Source organism: Pholcus phalangioides, unplaced genomic scaffold, assembly GCF_987345545.1.
Source record: "Pholcus phalangioides strain wild (caught in Gottingen) unplaced genomic scaffold, Ppha-v1.0 ptg000018l_1, whole genome shotgun sequence".
NCBI lineage: Eukaryota > Metazoa > Arthropoda > Arachnida > Araneae > Pholcidae > Pholcus > Pholcus phalangioides.
Genome location: NW_028301611.1, coordinates 5,721,683 through 5,735,517, shown reverse-complemented (window position 1 = coordinate 5,735,517; position 13,835 = coordinate 5,721,683). Strand labels below are relative to the sequence as shown.

The following is a 13,835-nucleotide window of genomic DNA, read 5'->3' as shown; positions in this document are numbered from 1 at the left end:
CAAAATACATTAGAAGTTCAGATCACCAGTAACTCAACCAGCTAGTGATTGCCAAGGGAAGCAAAAATTTCAAACAAATTTTGTCTTGATAAACTAGAGTTATCTCATTGATACGATTAAAAAATTTTAAATTTTTTCGGCACTTGATAAAGAAGACACTTCTTGCAATACGAGTAGAAAGTATACTGATAAATCGCAAATCTGTTCTTGTCTATATCAGGCTTTGCATATTCACATTGTCTGTTGAGAATCATGTGATCACACAATGCACATGCTGAGAGTTCGGGCCACTCGCACTGCTGCAGGTTTGGTCATTCTCTAGGTCAGGGAATGAATTATTTGAGTTTATATTATTCCCTATTGGGAAGTTTGATTCATTATTCAAATATGAATTTGATAGTGATCCCATCGATACTCTGATCGAGCCTCTTTTGTAAAAAGTGAAAAAAGTATGGGGCCCAAGGAGGACACATCCTTGAGGGACTTCTCTTGGACAGCTGTCCTATCAGATAATACCCTGTTGATCATAACCTTCATATTCTGCTTTTTAAAAAAGTTTTATTAATCATCCGTTTCTAGCATTACTAAATGTTGCTACACATGTTTTGGGCTTTAATAAAATATGCAAAAAATATATTTATATAGAAGAATTTTCTTCTTAAATACTTTTTTGTTTTTTCGAAGTGTTCATATAATACTGATAGACAATGAGTATATTCCAAATAATAATGCAAAGTTAAAAATGGTTTTTTAGCCTGTGTGTCATACCACCTTCATCATCAGAAGAGAGTAGGAGTCCAGCATCACCAGAAGCAGAGGACCTTAGTCGGAGCATGTGTCAGCCAGTGTCTCTAGCTGGTGTATTGAGAGAGTAAGTCTATAATATTCTTTGTGTTTCGTTTTCCTCCCTTACTCTATTTATGGTATTTAAATGGAAACAATTGGACGAGGCAACACTTCAAAAATTTTATAAATACTTTATTTTACTTTATTTATTCCTCACTATCATTGATGTAGATACAGTGATTATGTATCATACATGCATGAATGTCACTCCCTAACAAATTAAATTTTTTTCTAATAAGGAGCCAGCGACTCACGGTTTCTCTAGACAGTGATGAGGAGAAACCATTTTCCAAGCGAAAGAAACGCTCCAGCATATTCTTCAAAAAGAAGCCTGTAAGAAACTCTTGCATGAATCTAAAGTATTAAGTGATTAAGCGCATACAATTTTTGTTTCACAGTATTTTCATAATTGAAAATTGTGTACAAGATACAGTTCATCTCATCTGCATTTATCTGGTGAACAAAGTTTTTTTTTTTAAACCTAGATTGTCAAATTACTCAACATTACTTACTTAACATATAACATTCTTTCAATAGGACAAACACAAAGGGAAAGAGAGTAAAAAGAATCCTCACCAGTTTGTTGTGTGCCATGGAAGTTCTTCTAACTGTGATGTCTGTAACAAACCTTTCGTTAAAAAACAAGCTTTGAAATGTGAAAGTGAGTGTACTCGTACTTCTTAAATTGTTATTGATTATGAAAATGAAACATTGTGTTATTTCTAAGAGTAGTGAGATAAGATTGTCATTGCTTATTTCTTTTATCCATTAATATGGTATTAGATTTACTTGTTGCTATCTAATTTTCCCTATTTCTTTTTTTTTTAGGCTGTTTAATCATTGTACATGACAACTCTTGCAAGGATCAAACAGTTGATTGCAATAAGTTCAAGCTTCAGTCTGTAAGCATATTTTAAAATATTTGAAAATTTATTCTGTGGTGTATCAGATTATCTTACTCCTATATTATGTTTTAAAATTACCATGGTACTAGAAAAAAACAAAGAACTTTCACAAACACACATTCATAAAATCAAAGCGAAAACCTATCCATTACATCACTAACGAATACACAATCTAATCTCATTAATCCAATCAACATGTATAACGTGCCTTTCATGCTAGCTATTTTGGAAGTTACATGAAGATATACAACATGACATGTAATGTTCATGTAAAAAAAAGCCTAACTACGAAAAGATGTGAACATCATGTCATACGATTGAATTGGGTAAAATCTGATTGTAGTGTTTATACATAGGGTATTTAAATCAGATTCGATTGCGTTAAGAAGAACTTGCTTAATACAGATTAGTTTTTTTTTTCCACAATCTGGGCCTGTTTCTCTTAAGTTCCGGCTCTGGGCAAGTATGAATTTTTGGGTCCCTTCTTGTATTCATTCTTTGAGGTAGAAGCAGGAGGGGGGGGGGATCCTGTGGATATACAATACAAAAGGCAGCCAATTTCATGGCTGCCTTAAAAAAGAAAAGTAAGAAAAATCTGAAATTGCCTATAACTTCAAAACTGTGCCTGACACAGAGAAACAAATTCGATTTGAATTCATTAGGCAGATTTCCACGAGAATCACTATTGTTACTCGTAGAAAAACGATCTTCATTTTTATTTGTAGAACAGTGTAATTAGTTATTGTAAAAAAATATTTTGGTTTCTTTATTTGTATTTAATGTTCAAACTTTATTTTTTCACTTTAGACAACTGCAAAGACAAGTTACTTACCTGTATCAAAAGATGCTTATAGTTTATCTGCAACTATAAATGGTTCAACGCGTAAGTTTCCTTTGTAACAGAAAATATTGGGTTTTTCTCTCATACGTTCATTTTGCATGTTTTATCTGTGATTTGTATGTTTATATAGTGGTATAGTTCCAAGCATGTTGATAATTGTCAGAATATTTTTTCTTGAGTTTGACTTGGAATGTGTTGAGTTTTCAAGCTTGATAAAACAGTTTTCAGTTTTTAAGAATTTAGACGTATGGTGAAGCATTGATTTTTTTCATATTCTTTAAGTGGGTCTAAAAAGCAGTTTGAAATTACCTGGAAAAATGTCAGATTGAGAAATTACATTTATAGTTAAAATATTACTTTTTTTTTCTCAGAGACAGTTTCACATTTAACAACCAACAGATTTATGCATGGAGCAAACTCAAATTGATATTTAAAACATTAATGATCATTGTTATTGTAAGTAAAGCACAAAAAATATGAGCAATAACTTTTTTGGGCAAATTATACCCAAAAAATTATCACTAAAGTAAAATTGGTTCTTTTACCATCTTTTAAAGAACATTGAACTCGTATAGGATATAAGACTTTCCTTGCCATACATTTTAATTTTGAAAAAGTTAAAAAGTTATTTATATTGTTTGGCTGTCATAATCAATGCTAATAATATACGCTCTAGCGAAGGAAAATCTCTATCTCCTCTGTAGCTTAGTGGTCAGAGCACTCGTCTGACAATCGAGGGACCCGGGTTCGACTCCTGGTGGAGGCAGATATGAGTTTTTTCCTTCCTTAAAAAATTAACATCTCAAATAATAATTATCTTCACAACATCCAGTCTTCTGTATATCTTGTATAATCAATGAAGTTTTCTTGATATTTCAACCATTAGAGTAGTTGACATCTTTAGGGGTAGAGGAAGTTATCTGAAATCTCCTGAATTTATTCTTCTTTCTTTACACTTCCATTACTCTGCTCTCTTGTAATTGGTCAAAATTTCAAGGGGAGATGAGGTCTCTGTCAAAGACTTCACTTACTCCTGGAAATGCGTACTACTCATACGGGAATAAATTGTCAGGAGAAATTCATTCCGGTTAAACAACTAGAATGACTTTTGCTACGTCAATCCTGTGCATTGCATGAATGTGGATGAGATTTTGTCGGGAACTTATAAAAACAGATTAATTAATTGCAAACAAGTTATGATACAGTTGATATTTCAAGTTTTTCTAAATGTATAATATGTTCTGTATAAATATGCTGATGTGTGTATAAGAGTGTGCACTTTTGTCCTCAGTGTCTCGTCATAGATTTAAAATCCTAATCATATTCGTTTGTCATGTGTTGGCTTATGTGTGTGTTGCTTGCAGGGCGCTTGCCTCATTATCCAAATCGCTATCTTCATCTGGTGAGGCCATTATCACAAAGCATGAATCATCTAGGTGTGTGTCTTAAGTGGTGTCGGTGAGATCAGTAATCAATGATAACTTCTCATGATGAAATGTCAGAGCTTCCTTGGCATGATTTGTTTTAAGTCGCAATGTCATCAGTGTATATATATGTCCATATCCTTTTTCCTCTCCCTTTGTTTCGTTCATTGTTAGCCTTAATATGCTTCGTATCTCTTATATTTTATCAGTATTATTATTCATATTTGTGAGCAGGGCCGTAACTAGGATTTTTGCTGCCCCCACAACTTTAAAATTTGATCATTTTATAACAGTGTTTTTTGTTCCCACCTAAAATTGCCAACCCCTAAATTTTACCCCCCAGACAGTTGCCCCCCCCCCCCACCCCAGTTCTGGCCTTGTGTGTGAGTGGCAAGATCAGTTGTCATGATGGGTTGCAAATCCATCCCAAATCTTCTTCCTTCCCAATTTCTCTCACCCGCGAAGGGGCAAAATGTAAGCAAAAATAGAAGGATGTTTACGGTATTTTAACACGCATAAAGAACCCTTTTTTGCCAAAAATTGGATCCCAAAAATAGGAGGAATTTCTTATAAATGTATAGCATTATGGATATTGACCAATTACTCAATTCTCAAATCTTCATAATTTGCAGCATGACAAGCCTTGCGTTCGTCAAGCAAAGGCATGCATATAAAGTGACCTCTGTGAACAATAAGCTGATACTCATAGTATGGCACAATATACTTTTTGCTAATGATTTAATTTAAATATAAATAGTATATTTTTAAATAAATCCCACCTGTGTCAAAGGACAGGAGTGCAAAAATGTGAGGTACCCAAACCTAGAGAAAAATCTCAAACAATGCGTTGTAAGCCAAAGGCAAACTGGTGTCTCTATTTTGACAAAGATGGTTATTGATCAAGGAAGAATTATTGAATGAAGAAAATAAGATATTGACCCAACCTAACACCAGCAAGAAAAGTGAGGAAGCCAGCAATTAATAAAGTTTGCAGCTGGGTGAAGAAGTCGTGGAATGGTGTCGAGAAAAAGAAGTAATGGTAAAGCCATAAAGTGTGGCATGAGCAACAAACCATGGATGGTATGGAGGATGATATAATTTACAATAAGAGTGACTCTCATGATAGTAATGTAGCTGATTATGATGTATCAGATGAGACTGGTGAGGAATTCAATGGTTTTTTATGATGAATAAAGAAAAATGTTTTTTTATGATGAATAAAGAAAAATGTTTTTTCTTAAAATAAATATCTTTGAAAACTTTTTTCTAAATTTTAAGACAGAAAAATCAGGGGTTCCTTATTACATGTTAAAATATGGTATATGTTTTTCTTTTCACTATCAAAATGATTTGATCTTTGAGCTAGATAGGTTTTCCAAGAAAGTCTTTTGAGACAGAGCTGAAAATATATGGATACAGTACATTATAAATGGGGTTTTTTTTTCTTTTCCTCTGAGATATGGATTTTTAGGAGACTGTAAGGCTTTATTGTATTTGTATTTTGACAAAAATTATCAAAAATATCTGACTCCATATGATCAATCTTTTTTTCTTTCTTTAATAACCATATGTCATAATAAAATAAACAAACACAACAACACCACCACCATACGTGGAAATAAAGTCAAAACAAAGTTGGACGCTATCAGATTTTCTGCTTTTAGGACTCATTAGAAAAAATATATCGCACTTAAAACCAGTATCCTGTGAAGAAAAAATTATTTAATGTGATGTGTGTGTGTTGAAATATTTATAGAATAATTATTTCTATGTTTCTCGTGCGATAATTTAACAAAAAATTTTTATTTGGTAAAAAATAAATGGCCAATATACAGGGTGATTATAAAAAAACTGTCCCGACATATGGGCCCCTAACTATCATACCATTCACAGAAACTGAATGAAATTTTGGCATCAGGTATTTTGAGGTATGCGCTCAAGAATGATATGGAAAACAACAGTGTCACTCTAACAGTTACAGTTACAGTGAGAAAATTTCGAAAATATCAAATGGCAACATCAAGTTTTTTGTATTGGAATGCGATCTCCATTGTGAAAAACCCTAAGTAGCGTTGGAACGGCAACTGTAGCATGAAAATCACCGGCGGTAGATAGGCTAAAAGTGAGGACAATCAATAAGGACAGAGAAGCAGCATAAAATAAAGCATTTTATTGTGTTTCACAAATTTTCCACATGACCTTGTGGAAAACTAATCAGGCTGGGATCTCAGCCGAAGAAACGGTGTGACGAATGAAACGAACATTAATGCTCTGGTGCACGGCAAAGTCCTTTTTAATTTTTCCTTGCCTAGCTCCGGGGATTTTCGTGCTACAGGTGCCATTCCAACGCTATTTAGGGTTTTTTACAATGGAGATCGCATTCCAATACAAAAGCTTGGTGTTGCCATTTGATATTTTCGAAATTTTCTCACTGTAACCGTAACTGTTAGAGTGACACTGTTGTTTTCCATATCATTCTTGAGCGCATACCTCAAAATACCTTATGCCAAAATTTCATTCAGTTTCTGTGAATGGTATGATAGTTAGGGGCCCATATGTTGGGATAGTTTTTTTATAATCACCCCGTATGTGTTTCTTTATGCTGTCAGACTCTAAAATATGAAAGAAAAAATATATCATGTAAATTGCTAAATACAGTTACAAGGCCACAACAGGCAAAATGCCCAATGAGGTGGCTGAGGAAGAAGATGCCTATGACAAATACGGATGCCACATATTACTAAAATACAGCAACCCAATTAAAAATGCAATTATAAAGCCTAAAAATAAATATATACATGATAAAATATACAACTCCCATAAAATATATTTATGGTTGTCTTATTCTAAGTATGGATGATGGTGGAGTTATTCCACACTCATGCCAAAGAAGCTCTGATCATGAGGTTAGCTTGAGCTCGAAAAAACATGCTACTTGAGAAAAAAATTGTATGACCACAAAAAAAAAAGACTGCGACATATTTGTTTTCAGAAATATTTTTCAAATTTCACTGTGTTATTCATTCTCAACATCCCAGGTTTTTTTTCTAAACCTGAATCTTATTTATTCAATTAACATTCATAATAAAACTAACTTTCCCTCGTAGATTTTCAGTTTACATTTGTGTGCCTTGAATATTTTTGTAGCATGCTATAGTAACCTCAATATTTTTGTAATGCTCAACCTAACCTCATTAATTCTGTTTGTTTTTGTTCTATGTTTTTTTTTTTACCCTGTATGTTTACCCCTTTGTAGTTTATAGTTCCCTGCATGTTTGGTGACAATGTTTTATGCTTTGCGCTTATCCTAATGCAAAAAAAAAACGAAACCTTCTGTCCGTATGATAGTGGTAGTTTTTGGTTTGGGTGCCATTTTAATTTTTTTGGGATATTCTTGTTGCTTGTTTGGTATACTCATCTAGACACATGAACCAAAAATTCCCCATCAGATTATTAATGATTTATTTAATTTTGCCCTCCATTATAGTCAAGAACTTTTTATTCATTTTGAAAAACATATTTCAGCTCATGCGCAGAACAAAAATCTTACTGCTCACCAACAGCACAGAGGCTTCTTCACCGTTGGACAGTCTGGTGTAAGTATTTGAGTACATGGTTAATTACACTGCCTTGCCTATTACACTACTTTACGTCATTACATACATTTTGTAAGAATTGCTTTCAATCATTTTGTTTATGTTGATAGTTTTCCTCTCAATTGTTATTTTTCAGATCCCTTCACTTTCTGAAGCAGCAACAAGATCGAGCTTTGTCAATCTAGGGTGAGTTTTCATCTTAAAATTCAGTGAATCTGTTTTAAAAGCTTTTTTTTTCAATGAATTATAAATTGGTCTGGTAGTTCTATTCTAATAGCTTTTTAATGGGAAAAGATTTGGGTATTAATATTACTTGATTTTTATCACAGGAAAATGATCAGCGAAGAAAATGATGGATCTTGTGATCTGTCTTCAAAGTATGTTATATTATTTTTAAACATTTATTACTATTGCTTACATACTTGCTGAAAATTTTTGAGATGAAAATACCTCTGATAAAAAGTCAATAAAAGAGTATAAAGTAGAATCTCGATTGAGAGGGAATATGTCCAAATTCAGTTCTCTGAAACAATTCCTCTAATGGTTGAAATGGGTCATTTATTAATTTAAATTTTTTTCTTCTCAAATGCTTTCAATAGTTTCTTACATGCCACATGAAATCTTCAGAAACTGTTATTGAGAAATGCTATGGGAATTTTCTGTCAGCTTAGGCAACATAATAACAGGCAACTTTTATATTCAATCATTACACTTCATTTACAATTTGAAATGTAGATGGCAACGCTAAAAATTCACACACAACATATAAGCACTCTGACTTAGGTACACACACACTCATGCTTGGGCACAACTCAAGTGGTCATAAGTTGTTCATGGCAATAGACCAGAGTTCTGCTTGGTTTGAAAGAAAGGTAATGACATGATGCTGCCATGTTTGAAGCCTCGATATCCACTGATTTTTCAGAGAAAAGCAGCTTGAATTTCTTGCCCTTATTAATATTTTCATAGCTAAATAGTGGAACCCTAGTTGATCTTGATCTGCCTCAGTTTGATCGTGGCTCAGTTTATAAAGACTGTGTTAACAAACTTTATATACACTTAACCCTGATCCAGTCACACCATCTATTCTGCAGAATTATGTTGTATAAAATCACGGTTGAACCAGTTGTAATCCTTGTGTATATAAAAGATTTGGTCACTGGAAATTGCTGGTCTTAAATCATGGGTTATATATCGGGTTCAACAGTATGCATAAATGGAGGAAGTATAAATAGTGGAATTTCTGCTTATCAAAAGTATGACATCAAAGCTGTTTTGAGAAAATTTTGCCATGTCTCGTGTATGAACACATTGTGTAAATGCTGATTCATGCTCAAACCATATTGAGTTGCATCTATCATTAATAGGGGATTAATTTTTATTTCTCAGATTTTTTTTTTTTTTGGTTTAGTCACTTCATTCTGGTTTTTTTTCTTCGTATGTATGTTGGATGTAAATCTTATGTTACAAATTTTACTATTAGGAATACATTATTTATAGTTTCCTCTTGGTACTGCTGTTTCATGCATATTCTTTGTTTCTTGGTTTATCATTTGCCTTGTGATTGAGGTTTCCTTGATTTTTTTCCTATTTTCTATTTGATAGCATGATGGATATAAATTCTGCCTCCATGGAATCTCTTGATGAGGGTAAGTGACCAATGATTTTTACTATTATGAACCTCTGGTCACAGCGCTGCTAGGCTCCATTGAACCACCCACCCTCTATTTACAATGGCCAATAAAATACAAACATATATGCATAAGCGGAGATGCGGGCGGAATGCGGACAACCCTCTCCGTTCACTACGCAACCGCTTCTTCTCCCCCCATCCTCCCGCTCAGACCCTGTATCCAGTTATCCATACAGGTCTGTTCTTAGGGCATCTCACCCACTAGTGCTTGTTCTTTTTTCTCTGATGAAAATCTTTACTAAGAAGTTATTTTATTAGAGCCCACTGTTAAATCATTGGTTATGCCTCATTTTTTCTTTGCCGTCTAATATGCATAATATTTTTAGTGTGTTACTTTATTATTTTGAAATGAAATCAGTATAATTCACATTAATTTGTTTTAATAGGTGCCGCAGAAATCAGCGACTTGGAAGATAACCCTGTTCTTAGATTGATCGAAGAGGAACCAGAAAACTGGCATGCCACAGTTGACAAAAAGGCATGTAAACATTTGAACTATTTTAATAGAAACACTTTTATATCATCATTTGTTGAATTTATTAATTATCTCTGAGGTGCATATGAACCATGTTTACACCATTCATGCAGTCTAATATATAATTTATTTGAAATGTTATTTCTAGCTGAAAATATTTGTATTGATATTCATGTATATATGTATGCAAACATTTTGTGTTGAATGTGACAGTTCTGTATTTTATCTCCAGACTTTAAAGAAACTGAAAGATAGGGAAGTGAAAAGGCAAGAAGCCATTTATGGTAAGTTTTGGAATTTTTTTTTATCAAAATTAATGTTGCAATTTTTCAAAATCTAGCTTTTTTATTCGAAATGCTTGTTCACCGAATGCTGGACTTGTTGTGTATAGGAAAAGAATCATTTGCTTTTATATTATACTAGTTATAATACCCGGCGTTGCTCAGGTTTTCTTCAATGAGGCTTTTTTGGATCACGTGATATCTCACTCTTTTTTTGAGGGACATGCAAACCGTGTCTAAGTTCACCAATATGGTGACTTCCTGCGTGACTCATGAAAGAAACAAATCTAGATTTAAAGAAACGTAAAAATAAATAAATATATATATATATATATTTTAAAGGGTGCTAGGTATTTCGATCCTCCCTTCCCCTTTTGAACTTCAAGTTACCCATCTCTGCCTGTTTCTGCTTCAAAAAATGCTTAATTAAAGCTGTGGAATTTTTTTTTATGTACTTTTTACGAACTCATAATTAATTTTAAAACAACCTAAACTATATGTGAATTTATGCAGTTGAATATCAAAAGACAATACGGAGACATTAATTTCCATGCTTGAGAAGATCTAAATAAAAAGTTGAAATCAATGTTATTGCATGAATATCCAACTGAAAAGTAGGTCCGGCTAATTACTTCATATTTAATCTCCTGGGCAGCGTATATCTATCTCTAAAGCAAACTCAATGTTTCAAAAATCGAGAATTCTATGCAATTTTTAAAGTTATTGATGTGACAGAAAACCTCACCAAATTTCCACATTTCTACATTAAAATCAGCAATTTAACACTGATTTCTATGAGGATCACCCTTTTCCTGACCCTCAAAGCAATGCTGATGATGATTGACGTCATTCAAAAAAACCTCATTAATGGGAGTATTGAAAATGTGGCAAACCATTATAAAGGCATAAATATTATACATATAATGACAGCGTTGAAGAAATGACAAAGCATTGTAAAGGCATATACACGTGTTAAACGCATTGCTAGGGAACCATGGTAACCAAAGTAGATGTTCGTAAAGTGATTGTTGAGACCAAAAAACCTTGTTGCCCAACGGTTTTTTGCCCATTTGAGGCATTTGCCCTGCTCTGACAAAATTTTAAAGTAGCCTATTGTTTAAGTCGGGTCCCATTTGGTATATATGCAAAATTTGGCGACGCTTGATCTAAAATTGTAGATTTGTATAGAGAACACACGCATGCACAGACAGAAAATTTATATATACATAGATAGTTATTGTAATTATAAAGGGAAAGAAACTCAAATTAGTTCCAGTAGTGTATGAGAGCATCATTGCTCATGGTAGAGATATGAGGGTTATTCCCCCCCTTCCCCCCCCCCCAACATCAAAGGTACGTGCAGGTAACCGAATATATACAGGCCATCCCATGAATTAGGACAGATTTTGAAAAATCACCAAATAGGCTTACCAGGGTGGGGTGTCTGCCTTCAGATTTGTCCGAGAGTGACTTTTTGCCACGAGTAAAAAAAAATAATCACAATTCTCACCAAAAGGTTCCGTCACGTTAATAGAATTTATGAAATGTATCTAAATCATGCAGCAAGCATTTGTTTTCATTTGAGAATGTAAAAACAACAAAAATATATATTCTATGTGTCAACCGCCAAATGCAAGAGGAAAGTCCTGCAAACTATTGTTTGAGAAAGCCATTTAAATTTGCATACAGCATGTTGTGATTGATAGCAGAGATCTCGCATAGTATGACAATTTTCAGCTCAGGCAAAGAAAAAGTCTGGACATTATCTGAGTTTAAAGATATAACACGGCATAAGCTCTCTGCTATTGTCTGCAACCTACTGTACTACTACCATAGTAGAATCTTGTTTATCCTACCTTTGCTTATCCAACACTCTGTATTATCGAACGTCCTACCAAAAAAACCATCAATTTGCAACAAGTACAAGATCAAGCACCAACTATTCAGCCTCTCCGAATTTTACATAATGATGGATTTAAGGCTCTAGAAACTGCAATTAAATACATTGAGCAACAAGAAGCTTCAGAAATCAACATAATAATGCTGCAAAGATGGCGAGACTTAGCAGTGAAGAAACAGCACTGATCAGGAAAGCAGACTATGATCAAAAAAATTTTTTAATCATCATAGAACTGAAATTTTTAAGTACTCTATTTAACTTAAGAATATTCTGTAACTGTAAGTTCATTTTTTCAGTTGTTTTGTTGTAAAAAAGGATTATTAGGTTTGTAACGTGTAAAATTATAGTAGTTTTATGTTTAGACTTTATCTTAACACCTCCCTATTATCCGACATTTTCACTTATCCGATGTTCTGTTGGGGCATTTATGTTGGATAAGCGAGACATCTCTGAAGTTGGGAACCACAGGAAAGCAACTTCAATCGACCACCACTGTTTCAACAGTAGGGTTCAAACTCCGGTCGTCGTGATGCGAATCCGTCGACATGACCAACAATCTGTATGTGAGTCTAACGATTTCCTCACATATAGTGGTGGGCAGCATGTCAAACATTTTTTTTTATTTTTCTGCATTATCCAGTATGTTCCCGTATCTTCGCCCATGAGTAGAGCTTGGAATCAGGAGCACAAACAGCACATTTATTGAGTGTATTCTTCTCTGCTGTTATGGGTGGAAATTGAACCTAGGTTCTATTAAAAGAAAAATTAAGGATGATAGCATAGCATCAAAATGAAAGTTTTTTGAATTTATGATCACCCGGTGGGTGAAATACAGAAGAATTTCCTGATTTTATTATCAATTTCATAATTTTTTTCCTACCAGCAACATCAGTTTGTTGACAATTTACCCACCATTGTCTTACCATAACACATAAATAGAAAATGTATTTTCTCTTTTCCTCGTTTCCAAAAATGTCAAAATGTTATTTTAAGTAATAGTTATGCAATGTGGAATGATTCGAGCATTACAAAAATGTAGGAGATCTTAAATTGAAAATAAGGTTTTGTGTAATCGCAGAAGACATCAAGATATTTGTTTCATGTCTAAATAAAGATAAATGTATGGAAACATTATCTTTATTTCTCTTGATTTTACAAGATTTGTATCTGTTTTTCAGAGCTTATCATAACAGAAAAACACCACTTCCTCACCCTTCAGATCATGCAAAAGGTGAATATTTCATTCAATAAGTTTTTGATTGTGAAATGAATGACCAAATAATTTTTGGAATATTTTTGTAGATTATATGCATATAAAGTACTTTATCTTTTTTCCCATTTAATAATTCTACATTAAAAAATAGTTTTCATGGAGATAAATAGTGAACTTTTATTTATCACAATTTTTTTCCTCCAGGTCTATGCACAGGGTATGATAAAAGAGCTGGGTATGTCAAGGGAAACAGTTGACAGACTTCTGCCATGCGTGGCAGAATTGCTAGAGCTGCACAGGATGTTCTTGACACAATTGCGTGAGAGGCAAAATGAAAATCCTATTGTGGAGAACATTGCAGATGTTCTTGAAGAACAAGTAAGAAAACAATATCATGTTCTTTGACTGGCATGCTGAGCAAAAAAACAGGAAGAAATCGAAGTCACTTCATATTTTACTTATATATTTTCTAGAAGTAGGAAATAGAGAGAAGGACAAAGCATATAATTGCATCAATGTTTCAAAGAGTATAGATAAAGTCATATAAAAGGATTATTTAACTTTTTTTTATTTTTATACAGAAACACCGGTTGACAAACAAGGGACATCTGATTCCATTAATGAGGGATAGGAATAGATACAGGCTGGAATTACACTATAA

The 13,835-nt window shown here is 33.4% G+C and overlaps 1 protein-coding gene and 1 non-coding gene across 5 annotated transcripts in view; both read left to right on the top strand.

Moving 5' to 3' along the window:
* LOC149071617 (rho guanine nucleotide exchange factor 28-like) overlaps nt 1-13,835 on the top strand; it is a 270,366-nt gene that overhangs the window by 232,447 nt on the left and 24,084 nt on the right. For 3 of the 4 annotated variants that reach the window (XM_089247791.1, XM_089247789.1, XM_089247793.1), the window contains 14 exons: nt 755-871; nt 1,086-1,179; nt 1,384-1,507; nt 1,675-1,748; nt 2,559-2,634; nt 3,957-4,028; nt 7,542-7,612; nt 7,749-7,798; nt 7,942-7,989; nt 9,218-9,261; nt 9,692-9,783; nt 10,013-10,064; nt 13,140-13,192; nt 13,379-13,552. In XM_089247791.1, coding sequence (XP_089103917.1) covers nt 755-871; nt 1,086-1,179; nt 1,384-1,507; nt 1,675-1,748; nt 2,559-2,634; nt 3,957-4,028; nt 7,542-7,612; nt 7,749-7,798; nt 7,942-7,989; nt 9,218-9,261; nt 9,692-9,783; nt 10,013-10,064; nt 13,140-13,192; nt 13,379-13,552 — 1,141 coding nt within the window. The remainder of the gene's footprint in view (nt 1-754; nt 872-1,085; nt 1,180-1,383; nt 1,508-1,674; nt 1,749-2,558; nt 2,635-3,956; nt 4,029-7,541; nt 7,613-7,748; nt 7,799-7,941; nt 7,990-9,217; nt 9,262-9,691; nt 9,784-10,012; nt 10,065-13,139; nt 13,193-13,378; nt 13,553-13,835) is intronic. The other variant, XM_089247792.1, reaches the window with a different exon arrangement.
* TRNAV-GAC (transfer RNA valine (anticodon GAC)) lies at nt 3,287-3,358 on the top strand. The gene has a single exon. It is a non-coding gene; the product is annotated as a tRNA-Val (tRNA).